At 34.8% G+C, this 24,881-nt stretch overlaps 1 protein-coding gene across 2 annotated transcripts; it reads left to right on the forward strand.

The window, feature by feature from the left end:
- The first annotated feature begins 860 nt into the window (after positions 1 to 860).
- Positions 861 to 24,548, forward strand: LOC127183005 (E3 ubiquitin-protein ligase pellino homolog 2). 2 transcript variants are annotated; one of them, XR_007829984.1, is made up of 7 exons: positions 861 to 1,354; positions 11,651 to 11,780; positions 11,881 to 11,982; positions 13,736 to 13,933; positions 14,047 to 14,232; positions 16,296 to 21,525; positions 21,914 to 24,548. XR_007829984.1 is itself a non-coding variant. In XM_051138755.1 (6 exons), exons 1-6 carry the CDS (start codon positions 1,281 to 1,283, stop codon positions 16,893 to 16,895), a joined length of 1,290 nt encoding a protein of 429 aa, XP_050994712.1. In that variant the 5' UTR covers positions 861 to 1,280; the 3' UTR covers positions 16,896 to 24,548. The 2 variants fall into 2 exon arrangements, 1 of the variants encoding a protein (XP_050994712.1); XM_051138755.1 differs by having other exon boundaries at positions 16,296 to 24,548.
- The last annotated feature ends 333 nt before the right edge of the window (positions 24,549 to 24,881 follow it).

Genomic DNA, 24,881 nt, shown 5'->3' on the forward strand with positions numbered 1-24,881 from the left:
AAATTATATTTCAAAATATGAAAAAAAATTTTTTACAAAAATTACAAAAAATAAAAATAATTAAATAAAAAAGGAAATCTCTCTCTCTCTCTCTATATATATATTAAAACTAGTAAGAATAGCAATGTTTTTCAGATAACTAAAAACATTACAAAAAATAAATAAACAAAATAAAATGTTTAAAAAATTACATTTTAAAATATAAAAAAATATTTTAGCTATAATATATATTTATATAATATATATTTCACTATATTATATTATATATATATATAAACTGCTAGGTAAGATCTCAATGCTAAAATAACACTGGTGGTAACTTCATTAAAAGTAGTAAGAACAGCAACGTTCTGAGATTTGAGATTTTTATATATATGTTATAATTTAATATTAAATATATGTAATATTTAATAATACATTTATTTTTTTATGTCTTAATTACATACTAATTAAAGTAAAAACCACAAAATTTGTGGAAATGTTCAGTTGTCTAGAGTGTACATGAACTAAGCTTCTATGGTTTAAATAATGCAAACACAAACTAAAGTTCCCTTTTATGAAATAAAGAATTGCTTAGAGTATTTCCTCTTTAATATTAATACGTGAATTTAAATTACATTAGTATTTTGTACTGTTTTATTTCTATTTTGTGATCGCATGGCTGCTGAAACATATGATTACATCAGTTGCATCACTTGTAAAACTCTGCTGAGTGTCTCTATGATCCATATTCGATTATGTTCGACTTCAGCATCAGTTTTACACAGTTTGACACTGACGTAATGCTCAAAGGCAATCCGGGACACGTGACTGAGCGCAGCGCGGGGGGAGCGCGAGCGTCACAGATTGATGAATGAAAACATAAACTTCACTTTAATCCGTCACGACTTTCAGTCAAAGACGCTAGAAGATCACAAGTCGCAGAATCAATAATCTACGATCATCTTGGACGCGGAAGGAAGGACGTATGGAAGACACTTCCGTCCGTCTCCCCCGCCGCGCTCATGGTACGGTCCACTCCGCCGCGAGCTGTTCTTTCATCCGCCACCGCTCATTTCTGGAGCAGATGAACGGATTCGCTCCGAATTTTCACGCTTTACGAGGCACGGGAGAGCCATGCGCTCGAGACAGGCGCTCTGTGGACATTCAAGCGCGTTTTCCGTGTAAAGTCACCGCCGCTCGCCGACGCTCGGTGTGTTTGAGAGACTTGCGCGGATTTGAGGGCTCGATCCGCTCGTGCAGCACCGAGAGCGGACCGGAGAGACGGAGTGTCCGGTCCCATGTTGCAGCCGAACCAGCACGACCATGCCCGCTCAAAAGATCCGGTGAAATACGGCGAACTGGTGATTCTCGGGTGAGTCATTCGCATTTACTACAGATTGACGTTTACCGGGTGTGTGAACGCGAGATTGAGCGGAATGAATGAACGAGCGCGGCTTCGGATCGGACCGGACCGATAATACCGTTTACTGAATCACTGCACATTTACAGTATCACTACTCATTGTTTTGTTGTTACTAACATCACTAGCATCTCCATTAGTCATCGTGGTTGTGGTTAACCAGCGCGTTAGTGTTCGGGAAGGAGGCCAGTGGGAGTAAACCTGTCAATAAAGTTATTAACTAGTACTAGTAGTCGACCGATATTTAAATTAAAGATATATTTAATTATAGAAAATAAGACGTATAGAAAAGTGGATGGTTTTCCACACAGTATTTATTTAAAATGCTCGTACATTTTATTAACGATATTCACCGATAATCAAAAAAAAAACATGTCCATAAATTGTAAACAAATACAAACAAATGAATAAAAATTGGCGCATCTGATCTTTATTATGCCATTTTTGCATTATTACTATTATTACGTCAAATATTAATTTATTAAAAACGCACTTACGTTTAATTAACGATATTCACCGATAATGAAAACCAAACATGTCTGGGAATTGAAAAAATATGTGACCCTGGATCACAAAACCAGTCATAAGGGTCAATTTTTCAAAATCGAGATTTATACATCATCTAAAAGCTGAATATATAAGCTTTCCAGTGATGTATGGTTTGTTAGGATAGGGCAATATTTGTTCGAGATACAGCTATTTGAATATCTGGAATCTGAGGGTGGAAAAAAATCAAAATATTGAGAAAATCACCTTTAAAGTTGTCCAAATACAGTTCTTAACAATGTGTATTACTAATCAAAAATTAAGTTTTCATACATTTACAGTAGGAATTTTACAAAATATCTTAATGGAGCATGATATTTACCGATAATCAAAAAACCAAACATGTCCGTAAATTGTAAACAAATACAAATAAATGAATAAAAATGAGCTCATCTGATCGTTTTTATGACATTTTTACATTACTATTATTATGTCAAATATTAGTTTATTAAAAACGCACTTACATTTTATTAACAATATTCACCGATAATGAAAACCAAACATGTCTGTGAATTGAAAAAAAAAATTTTTTTTAATCTGATCGTTATTATACTGTATTAACATCATATTTACAATATTACTATTATTATGTAAAGTAATTAACTAGTAATAAAAAAAATTAAGTAAAGTTATTAACTGGTACTAATAGTTGACCGATATTTAAATTAAAGATATATTTAATTATAAAAAATAAGATGTATAGAAAAGTGAATGGTTTTCCACACAGTATTTATTTAAAACACACTTACATTTTATTAACGATATTCATCGATAATCCAAAAAACCAAGTTTAGTTTATTAAAAACGCTCTTACATTTTATTAATAATATTCACCGATAATGAAAACCAAACATGTCTGTGAATTGAAAATAAATAATTAAAAATCTGATTATTGTTATGCCGTATTTACAGCATATTTACGATATTACTATTATTATGTCAAATAAATTATTAACTAGTACTAGTAGTTGACCGATATTTAAGTTAAAAATATATTTAATGATAGAATGTAAGACGTATAGGAAAGTGAATGCTTTTTTACACAGTATTTATTAAAAATTCACTTACATTTTATTAACAAAATTCACCGATAATGAAAAGCAAACATGTCCGTAAATTGAAAATGAATAAAAATGAAAGATTTTTATTGTACCATATGTACATCATATTTACAATACTACTATTATAATGTCAAATAAAGTTATTAACTAGCACTAGTAGTTGACCGATATTTATAGAACGATATGGCCAGTAATTACATGTAAACTTTTTAATGATAGAAAATGAGAAAGAAATGAATGCTTATGACATTTAGTGTTATGATAATGAAAACCAAACTAAAAAAAACAATTTTTCAAAATAAGTTTTAAGTGTTAAGTATATGTGTTACAAGAAAACACAATTTTAGTCTTAAAATTTCACATTTAATTTAGTGTTTCTTGCAGGTTCTGTCATTATTTGTGAAATTTACTAGCAGTTTAAATTTAATAAAATTGATTAAAACATCTGTACTGTAAACATTATTTATATTTGTTGTTATAAATAAATTAACAAATTAACAAATTATTGAAGTCCATTATACAAGAAAACACCACAAAACATTTATTATTAAATGTTATTATGTCTAAAATGTACTTGGAATTTATGATTAATTAATAATGTTAACTAAAATTAAATTACGTTGTAAAAAATGATTTGATGTAGTAAATAAAACAGATTTTTGGAGTATGTTTGATAAGTAAACACTTTCAGTCTTTCTACATCAAAATTTTGCCTTTACTGCTTTACTAGTGTGCCATTTCTTTGTGATAAACTGTGAAATTTAATTAATTATTTTTTCAGTGCAGGTAATCTCAGATAATCTCAGAATGGTTGCATTAGTGCATTAAGCAGACACTATCCAAAGCAGCTTACAACAGAGGAACAGAAGCAATTCATCAAAAATATTCAAAAATATTCAGTCTCAAAAATAAAGGATCTGTATTGCCATTGATTGTTCCGTAAAAGGTTGTTTTTGGAACTTTTCACTGAAATGAATAACCAAAAAAGGCATTGCTGTGAAAACACTCTTGTGCTGACAACAATGTCAGCTTTGTTCTAAAGCTGGATTAGGGAATGTTTTATTTGGGTGGATGAATCAGCCAATCAGATGCCGATATCAGCTTGAACGATGGCGGAATATCCTGGATTCACGGCTCGGTCTGATATATATGAGCGCGTTATTAAGCGGAGCGCAGCTGTGAGCGCGTGACAGAATCCCACTCAGGAAATGAGAGCGTAAAATGTTTCCGCCCACATGTGTGTGTGTCATATCAGGAAGTGCTTCTGCAGAGGCAGGATCTCCTCTGATGTCCGCACGTTCAACATATTATTGCACATATAATTACAACATAATCTGCATTTCCCTGCTCTAAAAACAGATCTGCGTAAGGAACGCTTCATACCGCTGCATGCATGATGGATTTTGTTGTTGTTATGCGTTGTTTTTCTAATAATATTAATTAATAATGCCCCATGAGAGCAGTTTGGAGTGGAACAGTCTATAAAATATGATTAGTGCGGTTTTCCACAGCATGCGTCGGTATTATTATTTTATTAAGTGATCGGGCGCACCATAAAAGAGATGAAAACATCCCACAGATGCACCGTGAAGGAGCCGAACCACATCTACACTCTTGCAAATAAAGCTTTGAAAAACTTAAAGAACTTAAAAGCTTCTTTAGATGATTAAAAAAATGGTTCACAAACTACACTCTGAAAAATAAAGGTTTCAAAATAGTTTTTTTCTCAATGATTCTATGGAAGAACCAAAAAAAGAACCCTTTATTTGAAGATTTAAAACATCTAAAGAAGCTTTTTTCCACTATAAAGTGATTCCGTGGATGGTAAAAACAATCAATGCCAATATAGAAGCTTTATTTTAAGAGCGTGATCGCTGAAAGGTTCTTTGGGAACCAAAAAATGGTGGTTCTCTGTGAAAACCCACTTTTGAAACCTTGATTTTTGACACAGCTATTGAACTAAATCACATTTAAATTTAATAAACTACATTGAAAAATGACACTGTTGTCTTCTGTAGAGTTTGATTATTTTACAACAATAACACTAGTTTTGTTTCCATTCACATTGCAAATTTTGGGATAGCACACCAAAAAATGCTGGATGGAAACACCAAAATGCACATAAAATTGTAAAATATGCGTAAAAAAAAGACAAATGCACTTAACTGAGAAGTCGTCATGCATGTAAACTATCATGGAAACACATTTACCAAATAAATAATTGTATGTGCATTAAAAAGTCACGTGACTTTGCCTCAACAGATCATAATGTGTGGCATAACTGGACTAGCTAGACTGATTGCATTAAACATGCATCTGAAATGTTGGTTTATATGTTCTGAATTATATTTGTTCTGTTGTAATTGCATCCCAGAACTCTCTGAAATCTGCCGCCGAATGCAACATTGCGTGTATTTATTGCATTTTGTCTGTGCAAGCCGTTTATTACATATGAAAAAGAGCCAAAACTTTCATTTTTCTCACTGATATTTGGTGTCAGTTCACCAGGAAGTGGCTATTTGGTAATGATGCTTTATTTGCAAGGATTTTATGTGATATTCCAATTTTTTTGCATTTAATGACAATAGTGTCATTACTCAATGCAGTTTATTGTGAACTTTTGACTTGATTTGACAATAAAGCTTGACTTGAATTCAATTCAGAGGTGATTCAACTTCATTAAGTTCAATAACTCTGCCCAATTGATCTTCTGAGTTGTAATCTTTTAAAAATAAATGTTTCAAAAGTGGGTTTTCACAGTGATGCCATAGAAGAGTCATTCAGCGATGACACTCTTAAAATAAAGCTGCTTTATTGGCATTGATGGTTCCGTGAAAAAACATCCATGGAATCACTTTATAGTGGAAAAAAGTCTTTAGATGTTTAAAATCTTCAAATAAATGGTTCTTTTAAGAACTGATCACTGAAAGGTTCTTTGGGAAACCAACGATGGTTCTTCTCTAGAAGCAAACCTTTATTTTTCAGAGTGCCGTACTTAAAATAAGCACTTTTTTTATCATCTAAAGAACATTTTAAGCTTTCATGGATTTTAAAAGTTCAAGTTTTTCAAACTTTATTTGTAAGAGTGTAGATGCTAGGGCGTTCTCAGTGTCTGGAGAAAAATTCAAGTCATTTATAAGGTGTTTTATACAGTACAGATTGATTCAAAGCAGCTTCACAGAAATAAACAGGATGTTTCCATACTAAAGTTGCAAATTTAATGCGTAAAATTGGAATATCACATAAAACACTTGCAAATAAAGCATCGTTTCCATCCAGTGAGTTCCTGGTAAACTGGCACCAAATATCAGTAAGAAAAAGAAAAGTTTTGGCTCTTTTTTATACATCATAAATGGCTTTTTTGAAGATTTTAAACACCTGAAGACTTTTTTCCACTATAAAGTGATTCCAGGGATGTTAAAGGTTCTTCATGGAGCCATCAATGCCAATAAAGAAGCTTTTTTTTGAAGAGTGTGATCACTGAAAGGTTCTTTGGGAACCAAAATAGTGGTTCTTCTCTGTGAAAACCCACTTTTGAAACCTTTATTTTGAAGAGATTAAAACTCAGATGAATTATTTTGACACTTTTGAATGTCATGCACAATAAATTCCATTGAATAATGACACTACTGTCTTCTGTAGAGCTGAAATGAATTTCATAATTGGTGATTTTACAGCATTAACACTAGCTGAGTTTCCATCCACATATTTTTGGCGAATTTTGGGATATCACAACAAAAAATGGTGGATGGAAATACCAAAATGCACAAGTGTAAAATGTGCATTAAAAACAAAAGCACTCAACTGGGAAGTCGTCATGCATGTAAACTCTGATGAAAACACATTAACCAAATAAATCATTTGATGTGCATTAAAAAGTCACGTGACTTTGCCTCAACAGATTATAATGTGTGGCATAACTTGACTAACTAGTGGGCTGATTGCACTAAACATGCATCTGAAATGTTGGTTTATTTGTTCTGAATTATATTTATTCCATTATAATTATATCCCAAAACTGTCTCAGAGATCAAAAATGCAAGATTGCGTTTGCTTATTGCATTTTGTCTGCGCAAGCATTTATTACATACGAAAAAGAGCCAAAACGTTCTTTTTTCATACAGAAATTTGGTGCCAGTTTACCAGGTAGTGGCTATTTGGAAGTGTTTTATGTGATATTCCAAGTTTATGCATTAAATGTGCAAGTTTAGGAAGGAAACATCATGTTTATTTCTGTGAAGCTGCTTATAAATGACTTGAATTTTGCTCCAGACACTGAGAACGCCCTAGCAACCACATAGCAACATTCTGCCATGGGTTTTATACTGTATTTTGGCTTAATATGAGCACATGCATTGCTGCGTCCCAACAGCACCTCACTGTCAGGTCAGCATGACAGTATGTAGAGAGAGAAGAGGCATGTGAATATTTCATTGTGTGTGTGTGTGTGTGTGTGTGTGTGTGTGTGTGTGTGCACTGAAGCGAGTGTGATCTGTGCTGCGTCCTGTCTCCGTGTGCAGTGCTGAAGCGGCACTTTGACCCGCTGTAGATGCGGTCGATGCGTTTGCAGCACTCGCTCCATTTCACACACCACTGGTGTTCTGGACGCTCCGACTTGTTTAACGGCAGAATCTGTGCGTTATATGAAGATTCACCTGTGCACATGCACTAGAACGCTGCGTGTGGTTTGTATAAATGAGCATCAGTCTGAGCGCAGCTGCGTCCTCCTCGTGCCGTTCGGACACACACCCCTGTGAGCGAGTGCGAACAAAAGCGTCTTTCTCCGGCCGCACGCGCTGGACGCCACATACTGAGCTTCTGTGTGACGCGCCGCCGTCTCCTGGACTTATTATGGACGTCACATGCATGCGATTTCCTCCCGATATCCTCAAATCTCTGGAGTTTTCAGCAGTTCTGGTCCTAATGATCAGATCTGGCACCTCTCTGTCTGAGAAGGTTTGATCTGCGCTCGGGTCTGGAGTGAATATCAGCTGATTTATTAGAGTAAATCTGTTTAATTCAATCATAATTGAGCAATCTGTCATTCACTCACTCTCATGTTGTTGTTGTTTCCTCTCTAGAGCATGAAAGATGCTGCTTTTTCCGTGCTGTCAATGAGACAGACTTTATTTGAAATATCAGAAATTTATATGACTGTGATTGATAACTGTAACAAAAATATTAAGAAAAAAAAATTAATATGTACATAAAAAATTAAGTATATGTGCACATGTACATAAAATACAGGAAAATACAATTATGTTTGGTTGCACCATGAATAATGAAAATAAAAATATAAATAAAAAATATATATGAATATATAAAATATGCATGCACATTTGCATAAAAGACATCAAAATAAAATTTAATCGCACCATGAATAACACACATAAGTATATATGTAAATATGAAATATAAAATACACACAAAAAAGCCGCACAAAAAATTGGGATCAGTAAGACTTGTAATGTTTTTTAAAGAGTCTCTTATGCTCATCAAGGCTGCATTTATTTGATTAAAAATACAGAAAAAATCTGTTTTTTATGTTAATATACTTTAAAATATAATTTATTCCTGTGATGCAAAGCTGAATTTTCATCAGCTGTTACTCCAGTCTTAAGTGTCACATGATCCTTCAGAAATCATTCTAATATGCTGATTTATTATTAGAATGATCAATGTTGAAAACATTTTTTGTAACCTGTGATTCTTTTGTTTCAGGTTTCTTTGATCAATAAAAGGTTAAAAAGAGCAGCATTTATTTAAAATATAAAGGTTTTCTAACAATATACACTACTGTTCTTCCTTTTTTTTTTTTTTTGAAAGAAATTAATACTTTTATTCACCAAGGATGTGTTAAGTTAATAAAAAGTGATAGCAGAGATTTACATTGTTAGAAAAGATTTATATTTTGAATAAATGCTGTTCTTTTCAACTTGTTATTCATCAAAGAATCCTGAAAAGAATTACAGGTTCCAAAAAATATTTGGCAACACAACTGTTTCCAACATTGATAATTCTAATAATCAATCCGCATATTAGAATGATTTCTGAAGGATCATGTGACACTTAAGACTGGAGTAACAGCTGATGAAAATTCAGCTTTGCATCACAGGAATAAATTATATTTTAAAGTATATTAAAATAAAAAACATTATTTTATATTGTAATAACATTTTGCAATATTACTGTTATTTTCTGTATTTTTGAACAAATAAATGCAGCCTTGAGGAGCATAAGAGACTTATTTAAAAAAAAACATTACAAGTCTTACTGATCCCAATTTTTTGAGCGAGAGTGTGCATGCACGTGTACATGAAATACAATTATGTTTGCTTGCACCATGAATAATGAAAAAAATAAAAAAGGAAAAATAAAAATATATATTATGTGTGTGTAAAATATACTTAATTTGAATTATCGACAATGCAGAAGTGTGGTGTAATTCATATAAAATGAACAATAAAAATACAGAAAATGATTGCTTAATTTGCTAAATAGTTTTAACGAGTAACTTATTGACTGTAAAATGATGTTCAGGCTCCATTAGATTATTAAGATGATCATTTGAGCACATTTCAACCATTTATCTGGACAGATTTGTGTTATTGATTCATCTCAGTCCAAGATAAGTTGGCAGATCAGACTATGACTGTTCTCCAAGTCTTCTGAAGATGTCGTGTGTGAAAAGACCAAATACAGTCGTTCATCTTCCCGTCACACCAGCAGCAGTGGAGTTTGGCATCATTCACATCAAACCTGATGTGTCTTAACGTGTCATATTTGAACACTGACAAGTGATTTTCAGTTCTGATAAGAGCATTATCAGGTGTGTTCTGCTTGTGCAGACTGGCCATTCAGAACTCGTTTTTGCAGCATCTCGTGTAACAGCATTCTAAAAGTGCTCAAGGTAAAAATAGTTAAACTTTTAATACCTGCTGTAGACCTTGCATTTCATTTTTAATTTCACTTCTGTGCACTTTTAAATGTTTTTAAATAACTGGTTGTGTGTGAACGCTCCCTTATGGTGCACAAGTCATATGGACAGTTTTTATGATTTCTGTCGTTTTCTGAATGAGATGTTATTGGCCAAAAGCAACTCTAAAATCATGTCTGCTCCATCATAATGCTGTTTATCTTTATGTTTGTTATAAATCTCTCAAAGCTGCTGGGACAGAAAAATAGATATGAGAAGAATGTGTTATAGTAATTGTGTTTTTCAAAGTGTAAATGTGATTTACACAGCAGAGCGATGCAGAAATAAAGATGATGTGGAGTTTAGAGGTTTATTGTAACTTCACCATCATATGAATCTACAACAGCGTCATTTTAGTATTATTTATATACTGTTGTAGCTCTTATAATATATATATTATTAATTATATTTCATTTTTATACCTTCACTTTGCATTTATAAATAGTGTTGATGACGTGATGTCATTTTGATTTTTGATGTTTATTTTCTTTTTTTTTCAGTTTTACTTTTCATTTATTTTATTTACAGTTAGTCATTTTAGTGATTAAATTTAAACTAAATCATAATTAAAAATTGTTGCTTTGGAAACTAGGTGAAATCATTTTTTCATCTTTATACACTGCAAAAGTTCGAGATCAGTACGTTTGTTTTTTTTTGTTTTTTTTAAGTCTTTTCTGCTCATCAAGGCTGTATTTCTTTAATTAAAAATACAGAAAAAAACATACAATTTTGAGATATTATTGCAATTAAAAATAGGGTTTTTCTATTTTAATATACTTATTTTTATTAATTTATTCCTGTGAAGTAATGCTACATTTTCAGCATTATTACTTTATTCAAAATGATAATTTTATAATAACTGAATAATATTCTAATATTGATAATTGAATAATATTCTGTTTTGAATAAATGCTGTTGTTTTTAACTTTTTATTTTAAAAAAAGTATCACAAAAATCTTACACAGCACAGCTGTTTCCAACTTTGATGATAAATCAGCATATTAGAATGATTTCTGAAGGATCATGTGACGCTGAAGACTGGAGTAATGATGCTGAAAATTCAGCTGTGCATCACAGGAATAAATTGTAGTTTTTAAGTATATTAAAATAGAAAATCGTTATTTTAAATTGCAATAATATTAAAAAATATTACATATTTCATCTATATTTTTAATCAAATAAATGGAACTTTGAATAGCATTATTAAAAATCTTACTGATCCTAAACCTTTTAACTCCAGTGTATATGTTCAGCGTTATTTCGATTAACAAAAAAAGATTTTATTTTATTTTTATTTCTTTTTTGCATCACCAGTTTGTGTTTATCATCTTAAAATGCATGTCATTCAGTCTAATTTTAGTTTATCTGTTTGAGCGTTGAAATTGTTACATTGATTCAGAGTGATTTATTGGTTTGATGCATTTGATGAATCATGATATTTTGGTTTGAGTCCAGATAAAAGAGAAAATAGTCGAGTGAGATGAAGCACCTGTCACTGGTGAAGGAATGAATTGTCTGATTATTAGTTGTTGCACCATTTTTGAAGATAGAAATATCTTTATTGTGATATATACGGTTAATCACACTATGACATAAAGTCTGATGTGCTAAAAACCATGTTGTCCTGTGGTATCTAGTGTAAATGTCTCTGCTGCTGTGTTGCAGGTATAATGGCTCGCTGCCCGGAGGAGACCGCGGTCGCAAGAGAAGCCGCTTTGCTCTTTACAGGAGGGCGAAAGCTAACGGCGTCAAGCCGAGCGCCGTGCACATCCTCAGCAACCCTCACGACAGCAAGGTGCGTGTTTTATTCAGTAAGGAAACGCCTCTGGAGGCTTTAGTGCATGAAACGCAGTGCATTGTGGGATAGTGAAGCTCTGTGTGACCTTTGGTTGCAGGCGGTTAACAGCAGGGGGCAGCACAGCATCTCCTTCACCCTCTCCAGGAACCAGACCGTGGTGGTGGAGTATTGCCATGACAACGACACCGACATGTTCCAGGTCAGTCCGTGGACGATGGTGTTTTGGGTCAGAGGTCAGACTGACGGTTCGTTATGTTCTGGGGCAAACGGACCCTAACTGGATTCAGTAGAATTCTAAACATTTTGAAAAAACTAGTTCAAATTTTAAAAAATACTGATTTAAAAATTTTAAAAAGACACTGATGAAGGAAGCTGAAACGTCTGTTATTTCACTCCTGCTTTAACTTAAATAAAAGATTTGCAGACAATCTTTGTCATTTTGAAAAAATTCTGAAAACAAACAAAGAAATCAGGTTAAAACTGTTTTTGTAAACATTAGTCCTTCCCACAAATTAAAAAATAGTTTTATTAAACATTAATGCTTCTCCACATTACATAAAAAAAATAAACATGAAAATCAGTGTTGAAATTAAAACTATTTAAAACGTTTTTTAATTAATTCAAATTAAACTGAAATAAAATAAAATAAACAGATGAACTTCTTGTCTTTACTCACTCACACAAGTAATGACAACTAAAACTAACCCAAACTAATCAAGTTTGTCAAGAAACCTTAAAGGAGCTGTAAAAGTTTTAAGTTTGAAAAATTTAAATTACATTGATATTGTTGCTAGCATGTTGCTAACATGATTAGTAAACTACTAGTATGTTGCTAGCATGTTTAGCAAGTTACTAGCGCGTTGTTAGCATGATTACCGAGTTACTAGCATGATTAGCTAGTTACTATTATGTTGTTAGCATGATTAGCATGTTACTAGTATGTTGCTAGCATGATTAGCAAATGACTAGCTTGTTTCTAGCCTGATTATCAAATTACTAACATGTTGCCAGCATGTTTCTAACATGATTAACAAGTTACTAGCACGATTAGTAAATTACTAGCATTATTGTAGCTTGATTGGCAAGTTACTAGCATGTTGTTAGCACAATTAGCATGTTAATAGCATGTTGCTAGCATGATTACCAAATTACTAGCTTGTTTCTAGCATGATTAGCAACTTACTAGCACGTTGTTAACATGATTAACAACGCATTTGTGTGTTGCTAGCATGATTAGCAAGTTTCTAACATGTTGTTAGCATTAATAAGTTACTAGATTGTTGTTAGCATGATAAGCGAGTTACTAGCATGTTGTTGGCATAATTAGCATGTTGTTAGCATGATTACCAAATTATTAGCATGTTGCTAGCATGATTACCAACTTACTAGCATGTTGCTAACATGATTATCAAGTTTGTAACATGTTGTTAGCATTAGCAATATACTAGCATGTTGTTAGCATGATTTAGCATGTTAACAGCATGTTGCTAACATGATTACTAAATTACCAGCATGTTGTTAGCATGATTAACAACTTGCTAGCATGATTAGCAATGTATTAGTGTGATGCTAGCATGATTAGCAAGTTTCTAGCATGTTGTTAGCATTAGCAAGTTAATAGCTTGTTGCTAGCATGATTAGCAAGTTTCTAGCATGTTGTTAGCATGATTAGCAACTTACTAGTATGTTACTAACATGATTATCAAGTTTGTAACATGTTGTTAGCATTAGCAAGATACTATCATGTTAGCATGATTAGCATTTTAACAGCATGTTGCTAACATGATTACCAAATTGTCAGAATGTTGTTAACATGATTAACAAGTTACTAGCATGTTGTTAGCATTAGCAAGTCACTAGCTTATTGTTAGCATGATTAGCAGGATGCTAGCATGTTGTTAGCACGTTAGCATGTTGAGTCTGATGTGTGTGTGTGTGTGTGTGTGTTGCAGATCGGTCGCTCCACCGAGAGCCCCATAGATTTCGTGGTGACAGACACACCAGGAGGATCCAAGGAGAGCGAGGACTCGTCGGCGGCGCCCAGCACCATCTCACGCTTCGCCTGCAGGATCGTCTGCGACCGAAACCCTCCGTACACGGCCCGCATCTACGCCGCCGGCTTCGACTCCTCCAAAAACATCTTCCTTGGGGTCGGTGGTAGAGAGTCGAACCGTACAGGATCGTTTTAGGCGGTTTTTCAGATTCTGAGGAGAATCAAATAATCGCTGATGTCAGCTGATCAGTGTTATCGTCTCTCGTGCAGGAGAAGGCGACGAAATGGAAGAATCCGGACGGTCACATGGACGGACTGACGACCAACGGCGTCCTGGTGATGCATCCTGTGGGTTTCCCTGAAGAGCCCAAGCAGGGCGCGTGGAGAGAGATCTCGGTGTGCGGAGACGTCTACGCTCTCAGAGAGACCCGATCCGGGCCCATCCGCGGACAGCTGGTAAACACCACAAACACGCAGATCGAGGGCTTACGATGGAATAAATATGTCTGTTTGCACATTTCCTGGCCGAGTTTAAATCATGGAACAGCGTGAGTTGTAAGTGTGACGTTAAACGATGTGTTGAACTAATAACGAGCACATCTACTGAATCACAATTGCACTTAATTACTCCGTAAAGCGCAGGAGCGTTCCCGTGGCCTGCGCTTCCGCACTCTTAACGTGATTTACAGCTGCGGTGAAAGCTGCTGAATGATGGCGGATCTGTGAAAGCCTCATTCAGCGGCTCATGTGATTCATTCAGCTGATTGCTGCTTGTTTATATCCACCGTTTGCTTTTCTGTGTGAACCGTAAGAACACTGTTGGAGTTAATGATCTGCAGTAAACTGAAAAAGACAGATTTGAAAGAAATTAATTTGTTTAAATGAACATTCAGTCATCAGGATGTGTGATGTGGGAAAAAATGTAACTGTTAAAACACTTTTTATTTATTTATTTTTTATTTTTATTTTTTTTCTCTGAGAAAAATGAATTAATAATAAAATTAATACAATTTTAATTAATAAAAAGCATTGTGATGAAAATTTTCATTAAAAAAATCTTCAGGTTTTGGCTGAACTTTTTGTGATTTATTCATCAATATGACTAATAGTAATAATAATAATACAAGTTATTATTATTATTATTATTATTTTATTTTATTATTAGTGTACTATTTCAAAATATTATTAGTAGTATTTAAGAAAATACATTGTATTTTATAGTGCATCTGTAATGAAGAAATTAAACTGTAAACATTAGTATTGTAACTTTAAAATAAAATTATACTATTTTTATTATTATTTCACAGTAAAATTGCAATAGTAATATTTATTATTTTGTGTTAGGTAATGTTTGTTTTTATTTAGTTATTATAAATTATTATTATTATTATTATTATTATTACAACATTAAAAGAATAATTTTATTTTACAGTTAAGATGTAACTTGAAGATATTAAGCCAGACATATCATTTTACATTTTCATTGTAGTTTTAAAGTTGTGGTTTAAAATAAAGTGATTATATAATTTTTCTTAAATATTAAATTAGAATTTTACTGTGAGATATTACAATAGTTTTTTTTTTTTTTTAGTCATTAAAATATATATATAACTAAAAGATTATATTTTTTTTTTTGCAGTACAATTGTAAAAGTAAGTATTAGAGTATTGTACAAATTTTTATTCACAATTGAAATGTAAAATAAAATGATTATTTTTAGGTGTATCATTTGTATCATTTTTGTTAAATTATTATTTTTTTATTTTATAGTGGAATATTACAATAGTTCTGTTGTTTTTTTGTATTTAATCATTTTCTATTTAGTAATTTTTTATTTGTATTTAATTATTATTATTATTATTATTATTATTATTATTATTATTATTATTATAGTAATATTAATGTAAATATCATTTTTATAATTTTTTTTTATTTTACAGTGGAATATTACAATAGTTCTGTATTTTTGTATTTAATCATTTTCTATTTAGTAATTTTAGTTTATTTAATTATTATTATTATTATTATTGTAATTATTATTGTTATTGTAATTATTATTATTGTAATATTGATGTAAATATCATTTTTAAATGTTACATTTTTTATTTTACAGTGGAATATTACAATAGTTCTATTGTATTTTTGTATTTAATAATTTTCTAATTAGTCATTATTATGTTTATTTAATTATTATTATTATAGTAATATTGATGTAAATGTCATTTTTGTTAAATATTCTTTTTTTTTATTATAGTAATATTGATGTAAATATAATTTTTGTTACATATTAAAAAAAATAACAGTGGAATATTACAATAGTTCTATTTTTGTATTTAATCATTTTCTATCATTTCTAGTAATTAAAATTTTATTATTATTATTCTTATAGTAATATTGATGTAAATAATTGTAAACATTTGGCCAAATTGTGCAGCCCTGCAATCAAACTGCATTTTTTTTGAATGATTCATTGATTTGACATTTTCCTCTGTAGTTTAACGGTGTCGCTGTGTTCGCAGGCGCAGGGCGAGAGCAGCGCGCTGCAGGACGGCTCTCTGGTGGATCTGTGCGGGGCGACGCTGCTGTGGCGCACGGCTGACGGCCTGCTCAAAGCGCCCACCCTGCGGCACCTGGACGCCCTGCGTCTGGAGCTGAACGCGGCGCGGCCGCAGTGTCCCGTGGGCCTGAGCACGCTGGCCTTCCCCAGCCTCCCGCGCAGCCACAGCCTGGAGGAGCGCCAGCCGTGGGCCTACCTCTCCTGCGGACACGTCCACGGCCGGCACGACTGGGGCCAGCGGCCCGAACGCCACCGCGAGCGCGAGGAAGGGGCCTGCGGCGGGACGGGCGGCCGGCGGGAGTGTCCGCTCTGCCGGACCGTGGGGCCGTACGTCCCGCTGTGGCTGGGCTGCGAGCCGGCCTTCTACGTGGACGCGGGCGCGCCGACTCACGCCTTCGTTCCCTGCGGTCACGTGTGCTCGGAGAAGACGGCCAGGTACTGGGCCGAGACGCCGCTGCCTCACGGGACGCACGCTTTCAGACCCACGTGCCCGTTCTGCTCCGCTCCTCTGGCCGGCGTCCCCGGGTTCACGCGCCTCATCTTCCAGGGCCCCATCGATTGATGAGGGGGCCGAACGAGGGGACGAAAGGCCTCGGGAGTCTCGCGACGGGCCGTGTTAGAAACTTCAACACCGTAGGTGTGAATGATGCTGCCTTCAAGTCACATCGGTGTCACGTTTAAGTGCCAACTTGATGAGTTAAGGCCGTGTCAAATAATGAGCAGAACTAAAGTCAAAGTTCAGGCAAAGTGTGTCCCCTGGAGCACAAAACCAGTCGTAAGTGTCCATTTTTTGAAATTGAGATTTATGCATCAGCTGAAAGCTGAATAAATAGGCTTTTCATTGATATATGCACTTAATATTTGTCGGAGATACAACTATGTGAAAATCTGGAATCTGAGGGTACAAAAAACCCCCAAAACATTAAGAAAATCACCTTTAAAGTTCTCCAAATGGAAGTTCTTAACAATGCATATTACTAATTAAAAGGTTTTGATATGTTTACAGTAGGGAATTTACAAAATATCTTCATGGAACATGATGATTAATGATTTTTGACATAAAAGAAAAATTGGTCATTTTGACCCATACAATGTATTGTTGGCTATTGCTACAAATATACCCGTGATACTTAACGCTGGTTTTGTGCTCCAGGGTCACAAATCATCATTCTAGAACATTAAAGAAATATTTCAAAGAATGTTTGGAATTGTTGCTGGTAGCCATTGACTTCCATAGTATGCAGGGCTCTACACTTACTTTCCTTTTTAAAAAAAGGTAAAAAATTTTGTAGCACAGTCAAAATGTCAGGAGCACCTTCTAATTATTAATCAAAAATTCTGATCAAAAATTAGCCTGTCCATTATGAGATGATATTTGACTCCTTAAAGTGATTTACAAGGGGTTTTTTTTGTTTTTACCTTTGTAATGCCATTTTTCTAACTGTCATCTTTTATGTCAAATGTTTTAAAAAAGTATATTTTATAGGCTTTTTAAAGTATCTAATTAAAACAACAGACTATGAACATGTAGTATAAGTTACTTATCAACTGAAATCAGTATTAACAAATGAATTAGTACTACAGAGGTGCACAGAAGAACACAAAAGTGTCTTGTAGGTGTATTTTCATGTTTAATGAGGCTCAGAGGGGCATGAGTGCAATCAGATTCATAAACTCATGTTGAGATTAATGTTTGAAATATAAAAATTTGAATATAGAAATATTAAATGATTTAAATAAATGAAAAGAGACTTTAAAAATGAAACTAAATCTGCCAGTAGGTGGCGGCAAGTCACTGATTTAATTACTGAATCATTCATTCATTTGATTCATTCGAACGGCTGATTCATTCAGGAATAAAGCAAGTGAGTGTCTTTATGAATGAGTCATTGAATCATTGACTCACTAGATTCGTTTAAAAACACACGTTGGTTCATAAAGGAAACAGCGCTGTGTTTGAATGGAGATGTGCAGCGGCTCAGCTGTGACTTGTTTCAAACTATTTTTGACAATGAAATAGAGCAAAATCAGGCAATAGTGTTACAGTCAGACAGTGTAAGTCACTTCATATTAACTTCCTGTTTATTGAACTGTTGAATTAAATCAATATCTCATTTACAAACTCCATCAATAATCATTAAAGCTGTCGCTCATCTTAGTTCATCACGATCTCACAAAGTTCCATTATAATAACTGAATCTCTCTACACTGCACAATCAGTCTCTTATTTACACTTTGTTTATGAGAGGATTGGTGAGAAATGTCTGTGATTCATTAAACTCAAAAACTCCCCTCAGCGCAAACACAAATAAGCTGATGGGGTCAGTCGCACTGATGCTCCTAAATATTATTTCATAGTCGCACACACTGTAGAGCCCTGATATGGAAGAAAAATATGGAAGTCAGTGGCTGCCGGCAACTATTTGATTACCAACATTCTTCAAAATATCTTCTTTTGTGCTCAATAGAAGAAACAAACAAACAAACACATGTCTGGAACAACTTGAGGAGAGTAAATGATGACACAATTTTAACTAGGTTTTCAGTAGCTTGGCAGTAATTGCAATGTTTACTTTTCTACTAACAAGCTAATTTTGCCAAAAATATGCGTTTTAAAGCTCCTGAAGTGTACTCTCTCATAAATAGTGTTGATTCATTTTAGTGAATCGGTTCAAAAAATGATTCACCGGAGGCATTTTATGCCTTGCTTTTTTATAACAAAAGTTTTCATTAAAATGCTGCTATTTATAGCTGTTTTCTGGCTATAGAAAATAACATTCAGCTTACTTTTTTAGTTTCATTTATCAAGGACGCATTAACTTGATCAAAAGTGACATTTATTAATGTTACAAATAAATGCTGTACTTTTGAACTTTGTTTTTACAAAAACATTAATTGTTTGCAACATTGATAATCATAAATGTTTGTTGAGCAGCGAATCAGCATATTAGAATGATTTCTGAAGGATCATGTGACACTGAAGACTGGAGTAATGATGCTGAAAATCACAGAAATAAATTACAGTTTAACAGATATTCACATAGAAATCAGAAATCTGTTTTAAATTAGAATAATATTTCACATTTTTCCAGTATTTTTGATCAAATAAATGCTGCCTTGGTGAGCAGAAGAGACTGTAATCAATCATGCTGAATGCTAGTGTATAGTGTGGGGAATCATAAGCTCGTCCTGTTCTATTCTCTTTATTTTGTTGCACTAGTGCTAAAAGCTTTCAGCGTTTATCAGGAATGAATGCATTAGGCCAGTGCGTCGTTCAGACCAGAATCACTAGTAATTGTGGTTTCTGTGTATCAGCAGCACTTGAAGGCAGCATTGGTTTGTAACACAGTCCAGAGCTCGTCTGCTGAAGGTCCCCGATTCCAGTCAGAAACCACCGAAACGGGACCAAAGCGAAGTAGATTTGAGATTCCCGGCCCCTTTCGCCCCTCTACGGCCTTCAGCGCTCCCTCAGTGCATAGACCGAACCTCAACATCTCACACAGCACACACTAGAAAATACAAAATCCTTTATTAAAACCTTGTTTTCAGCAATAAACACTAGAATGAAGCTACTAGAAGTTCACCGGAGAGATGCAAGCGGTTCGAGCCGTGTACTTCCCTTCCTTTAGCTCAAACATGGCTGAACCTGGCCTTCACGTCAAGGGCCCCGGCCCTCGTGATTCGGTTCGTTTTGTTGTTTTCCTTTGTTTTTAGATTCTTCTTCTGATTGTTTTAGCATTTAATGACAGTAGTAGCTGCAGTATATGTCGTTTGAAATTGTCAAGATGTCATATTTTTCTACATGACTGTGTTACTAAACTTTTGACTTGAGGTCAGATTGTTTTATATACAAGTGTTTCACATATAGCAGTATATAGATTATATATAACTATATATATATATATATATGAATATATATTATTTTCTGTACATGATATGATTTGAGTCCAGGAGAGCTTGCTGAAGACAGAACGCCTCACTGTGCCGCTCCGACGCGACATCCGACCACGAGCGCTCGATCCGTATGATGAATGTACGGCGCTTACTCACCGTCTCCGATCTCCCTGGTGCTATCGACGATTTCAAACGCTGATTTTAATTGCGATTCTTTTGCGCTGAACTTCACTGCACTCCTGGAAAATCTTTGATTGTTTCGCTTCTAAAAGGCTGGTAGCGCTTTATGATAACTCTCATCACAAACAAACACTTTATGATGCGCTTATACATTCGCTAAATGATCTGTGATGCATATTAGTGCACTGTTAAAAATGACTGTCGTAGTTGGCTTTCACATCTTTTAAAGGAATAGTTTATCAAAAAATTAACGTGTCTGAAAAAATGAAAGCTCTAGATGAGTTTGTTTGTTCATCAGATTTGTATAAATGTGTCATTGCATCACCGGCTCACCAACGGATGTGAATGGGTGCCTTCAGAATGTCTAAACAGCTGATAAAAACATCACAATAATCCACAATTAATCCACACCACTCCAGTCCATCAGTTAACCAGGGTTCCTACAAGGTGCTTAAAGTACTTGAATTTGACTTCACACAATTAAAACACACCTTTTTTGCCTATTTCAGTTAATGTCTTAAAACTATTGCGCTGATGGAAGTCTATGAAAATCAGATGAACCAAATCAACTGAGTGAGTCATTTAAGCTGGAACTTCTCTGATTGATTCAAACTCCTGACTTTATCATTCAGTTCAAGCGATTCAGTAGTAAAAACCAGACCAAATTAAAAGCAGCATTCATTTTCAAATTTCAACATCGCTTGTAATGATTTTAAAAACATAAAAAATAAAAAAAAACATTGCGTTGCAACATTGTTCACTGTTTCAAATTGCTGCAATTGGATCGTCTGATCATCAAATCATTTGATTCAGATGGGGACTTCAGAGCACGAATCATTTGATTTAGATCTGAACTTGTTTGTGAATCTTTTGCTTTAGATCAGAACCTAGGAGCGTGAATCATGGATCATTTGATTTAGATTGGAACTTCAGAGCGGGTTCTTGAATCATTCTGCGAATTAAATAATTTGTGATTCATGAACCGTGCTCCGAGTCCCGATCTGAAATGATGATTCGCTAATTATTATTTAGATCAGGACTTCAGAGCGCAAATCGCTAATCGTTTGATTCAGATCAGACTTCAAATCTTGTATTGTAAATCATTTGATTTAGTTCAGGTCTTCGGAGCAGGTTTGCGAATCTCAAGTTGTATATCGCGAATCATTTGATTCAGATCTGGACTTCAGAGAGTGTATCATGAATCATTTAATTTAGATCTGAACTTGTTTGCGAATCTTTTGCTTTAGATCAGAACCTAGGAGTTTGAATTGTGAATCATTTGATTTAGATCGGAATTCAGAGCGGGTTCTTGAATCATTCTGTGAATTGAATCATTTATGATTCACAAACCACGCTTTGAGTCCTGATCTGAAATGATGATTCACTAATTATTATTTAGATCAGGACTTCGGAGTTCAAAACGCTAATCGTTTGATTTAGATCAGACTTCAAATCGTGATCGTGAATCATTTAACTTAAAATCATGAATCATTTGATTTAGTTCAGGACTTCGGAACGGGTTCGCAAATCTCAAGTTGCATATTGCGAATCATTTGATTCAGTTACGGACTTTAGAGCATGTATCACAAATCATTTGATTTACATTTTAACTTGTTTGCGAATCTTTTGCTTTAGATCGGAACCTAGGAATGTGAATCGTGAATCATTTCATTAAGATAGTAACTTCAGAGCGGGTTCTTGAATCATTTTGCGAATTGAATCATTCACAATTCACAAACTGCACTCCAAATCCTGATCTGAAATTATCATTATTGAAATGAATCATTATTTAGATTCGGACTTTGCAAATCATTTGATTTAGTTCAGGACTTCAGAGCAGGTTCGCGAATCTCAAGTTGCATATCGCGAATCATTTGATTTGATCTGAACTTGTTTGTGAATCTTTTGCTTTAGATCGGAACCTCAGAGCGGGTTCTTGAATCATTCTGCAAATTGAATAATTTGCGATTCACGAACCGCGCTCCGAGTCCTGATCTGAAATGATGATTCGCTAATTATTATTCAGATTTCATTTCATTTATTTAGAGTTCAAATCGCTAATCGTTTGATTCAGATCAGACTTCAAATCATGATCATGAGTCATTTTGACTTCAAATCGTGAATCATTTGATTTAGTTCAGGACTTCAGAGCATGTATCACAAATCATCTGATTTACATTTGAACTTGTTTGCGAATCTTTTGCTTTAGATCGGAACCTAGGAGAGCGAATCGCAAATCATTTGATTCAGAACGGGCTTCAAATCTCGTATCACGAATCATTTAATTTAGTTCAGGACTTCGGAGAGTGTTTCTCGAATCATTTGATTTAGATCAGAACTTGTTTTCGAATCTTTTGCTTTAGACCGGAACCTAGGAGCATGAATGGTAAAAATTGGGAAAAGTAGTCTGGTCTGAATCAGGAGAGAAATCTGCACAAAGAGACAAAACGGCTCTAAACAAATATGTGACTGGATTTTGAGATGTGAACTGATGGACTGGAGTGGTGTGGATTACTTGTGGATTATTGTGATGTTTTTATCAGCTGTTTGGACTCTCATTCTGACGGCACCCATTCACATCCATTGGTGAGCCAGTGAATGACACATTTCTACAAACTTGATGAACAAACAAACTCATCCTAATCTTGTATGATCTGAGGGTGAGCAGATTAACTCTAGTGTAAAAATGTTGTTGATGAAAGTTATTTCTATAAAGCGCTGCCAGAAAAATGACACGGACTGGTATGTTGATGACTAATCGTTACACGTATGCCTGCACACCTCGCACTGTGCATCTCTGAGCATTATAAGCTAAGCGCTTGACAAAGCTTTGTATTGCAGGGTTTAGAGACAGAATAGCTCTACTTTACCTCACAAGCTATAGAAGAGACCTCAGTTTATGACCGTATTTTTTTAACAGGCCGACAAAGCGACCATAAGCCGTTCGGATTATTTTCCGCTCGTTGTAAATCGTCGCGTTCCCTTCACGTTACGAGACGCGACACGTGCTTGATTGTTCGTTTTCTAGGACGCTCAAATCTCTGTACATTAATGCAGTAGATTACCTAAAAATGAACGACGCATCTGAACCTTTATGTGGTTCGGTTTTGTTTGAAATGCAGCTCTTTCCATGCAAAGACAGAAATGTGTTCTTAAAACATAGAAAGAAATCCATATGCACTATATTGTAAGTTGTATGATGCTTTAAGTCACTATGCACTGAATCTTCGTCACAAATCATGTTCATATTAAAAATGCTGCATTGGTGCGTCGCACCACGTTTAACGTCATTAACACTAAAAATGCCGCCGATTCTAACCGTCGGCGCATGGAGAGGAGCTGCGTGAAGACGTGACGGTGATGTTTTCATCTTTAGGTGATCTGCTGCTTTACTCTGGACATGCTGCTTCCCTCCAACTAGTTCTCTGAGACTGAGAAACGGGTCATCGAACGTCTCCGTGTTACTGACATCGCAACCTGCGCTTCGCACGGAGAACCCGTGGCGTTTTGTAGCAGAAAATCCAACTCTGTGTTAGAGCCGGACAGTTTCTACGTCTTCCAAACGAGCTCCAGTAAATGCTGTTCCACTCCCATTCTCGACCTGGCGACGGGTCAGCTCAGGTTTACACTAGTCGAAGTTTACAAGCGTCGTTAGCAGGGTTAGGACCGTCGAACGTGTGCCTGCATCGCCGTCCACAGGGTTTTTCTCTCTCAGAGGTCAGCGGGAATGGCATTTCCAGCACAAACCTGTATTCGTTCAGTTTTTGGTGTGTTTCCGTAAACGGCAGACGGGATCGGTCGTGTTCATCCTGAGGGACCGTAGTGCTTTGTAGGACTTTTGTATGACGTAGTCCCACACTGGATGGCGTGAAAAACTCTTGATCGTTCAACTGTTTCGATTGTTGTCGGTTTTGTTCCTTTCGAATGAGATGTGAAGATGCTGCACCTTGTGTTTGACCCACTGAATAAAGCCTCGATCTCAGACAAGAGTCCTGACCTTTGACCTTACCACTGCCACAATGCACTTAAACCTGTACGACCGGACGCTTTCTCACAGCGCACCGGTCCAAACTGATGCTTAAACCCAAGGTGCACTGACAATCACAAATCATGACATGAATAAAAGTGATCTTTGCATACATACAGACTGTTTCGGCTTCGTTCTTTACATTTATATATGCATTTATATGTCATATGTCATTTTGCTTATCCAGTAAATGTTTCTTGATTTAAGAATGTTTAGACGTTTGCACCGGAAAGCCATACTGAGAAAGAACAGCTCTTTTTGTGGTTTATTTTCATATAATAGAGATTGGAAGCACACATATTCAATCCATACATTTTTGATAGTTTCTATTGCACAATGAATGAGAAAGTCATGGAGATCTGTTGGAAGTGTTTTTTCTTTAAAGCATTGATTATACCTTTAGAGACCATGTTGATATTATATTCCCTTCAGTTTATTCCTTAAACT

The sequence above is a fragment of the Labeo rohita genome, chromosome 20 (genome assembly GCF_022985175.1).
Source record: "Labeo rohita strain BAU-BD-2019 chromosome 20, IGBB_LRoh.1.0, whole genome shotgun sequence".
NCBI classification, from domain to species: domain Eukaryota; kingdom Metazoa; phylum Chordata; class Actinopteri; order Cypriniformes; family Cyprinidae; genus Labeo; species Labeo rohita.

What these genes read in the sequence shown, in the direction of transcription:
- LOC127183005 (XM_051138755.1), top strand. Translation starts at nt 1,281, where the DNA reads ATGTTGCAGCCGAACCAGCACGACCATGCCCGCTCAAAAGATCCGGTG. An exon ending in GCAACCCTCACGACAGCAAG is followed by an intron (nt 11,781 to 11,880) that starts GTGCGTGTTTTA and finishes CTTTGGTTGCAG; the next exon opens with GCGGTTAACAGCAGGGGGCA. An exon ending in GGCCCATCCGCGGACAGCTG is followed by an intron (nt 14,233 to 16,295) that starts GTAAACACCACA and finishes CTGTGTTCGCAG; the next exon opens with GCGCAGGGCGAGAGCAGCGC.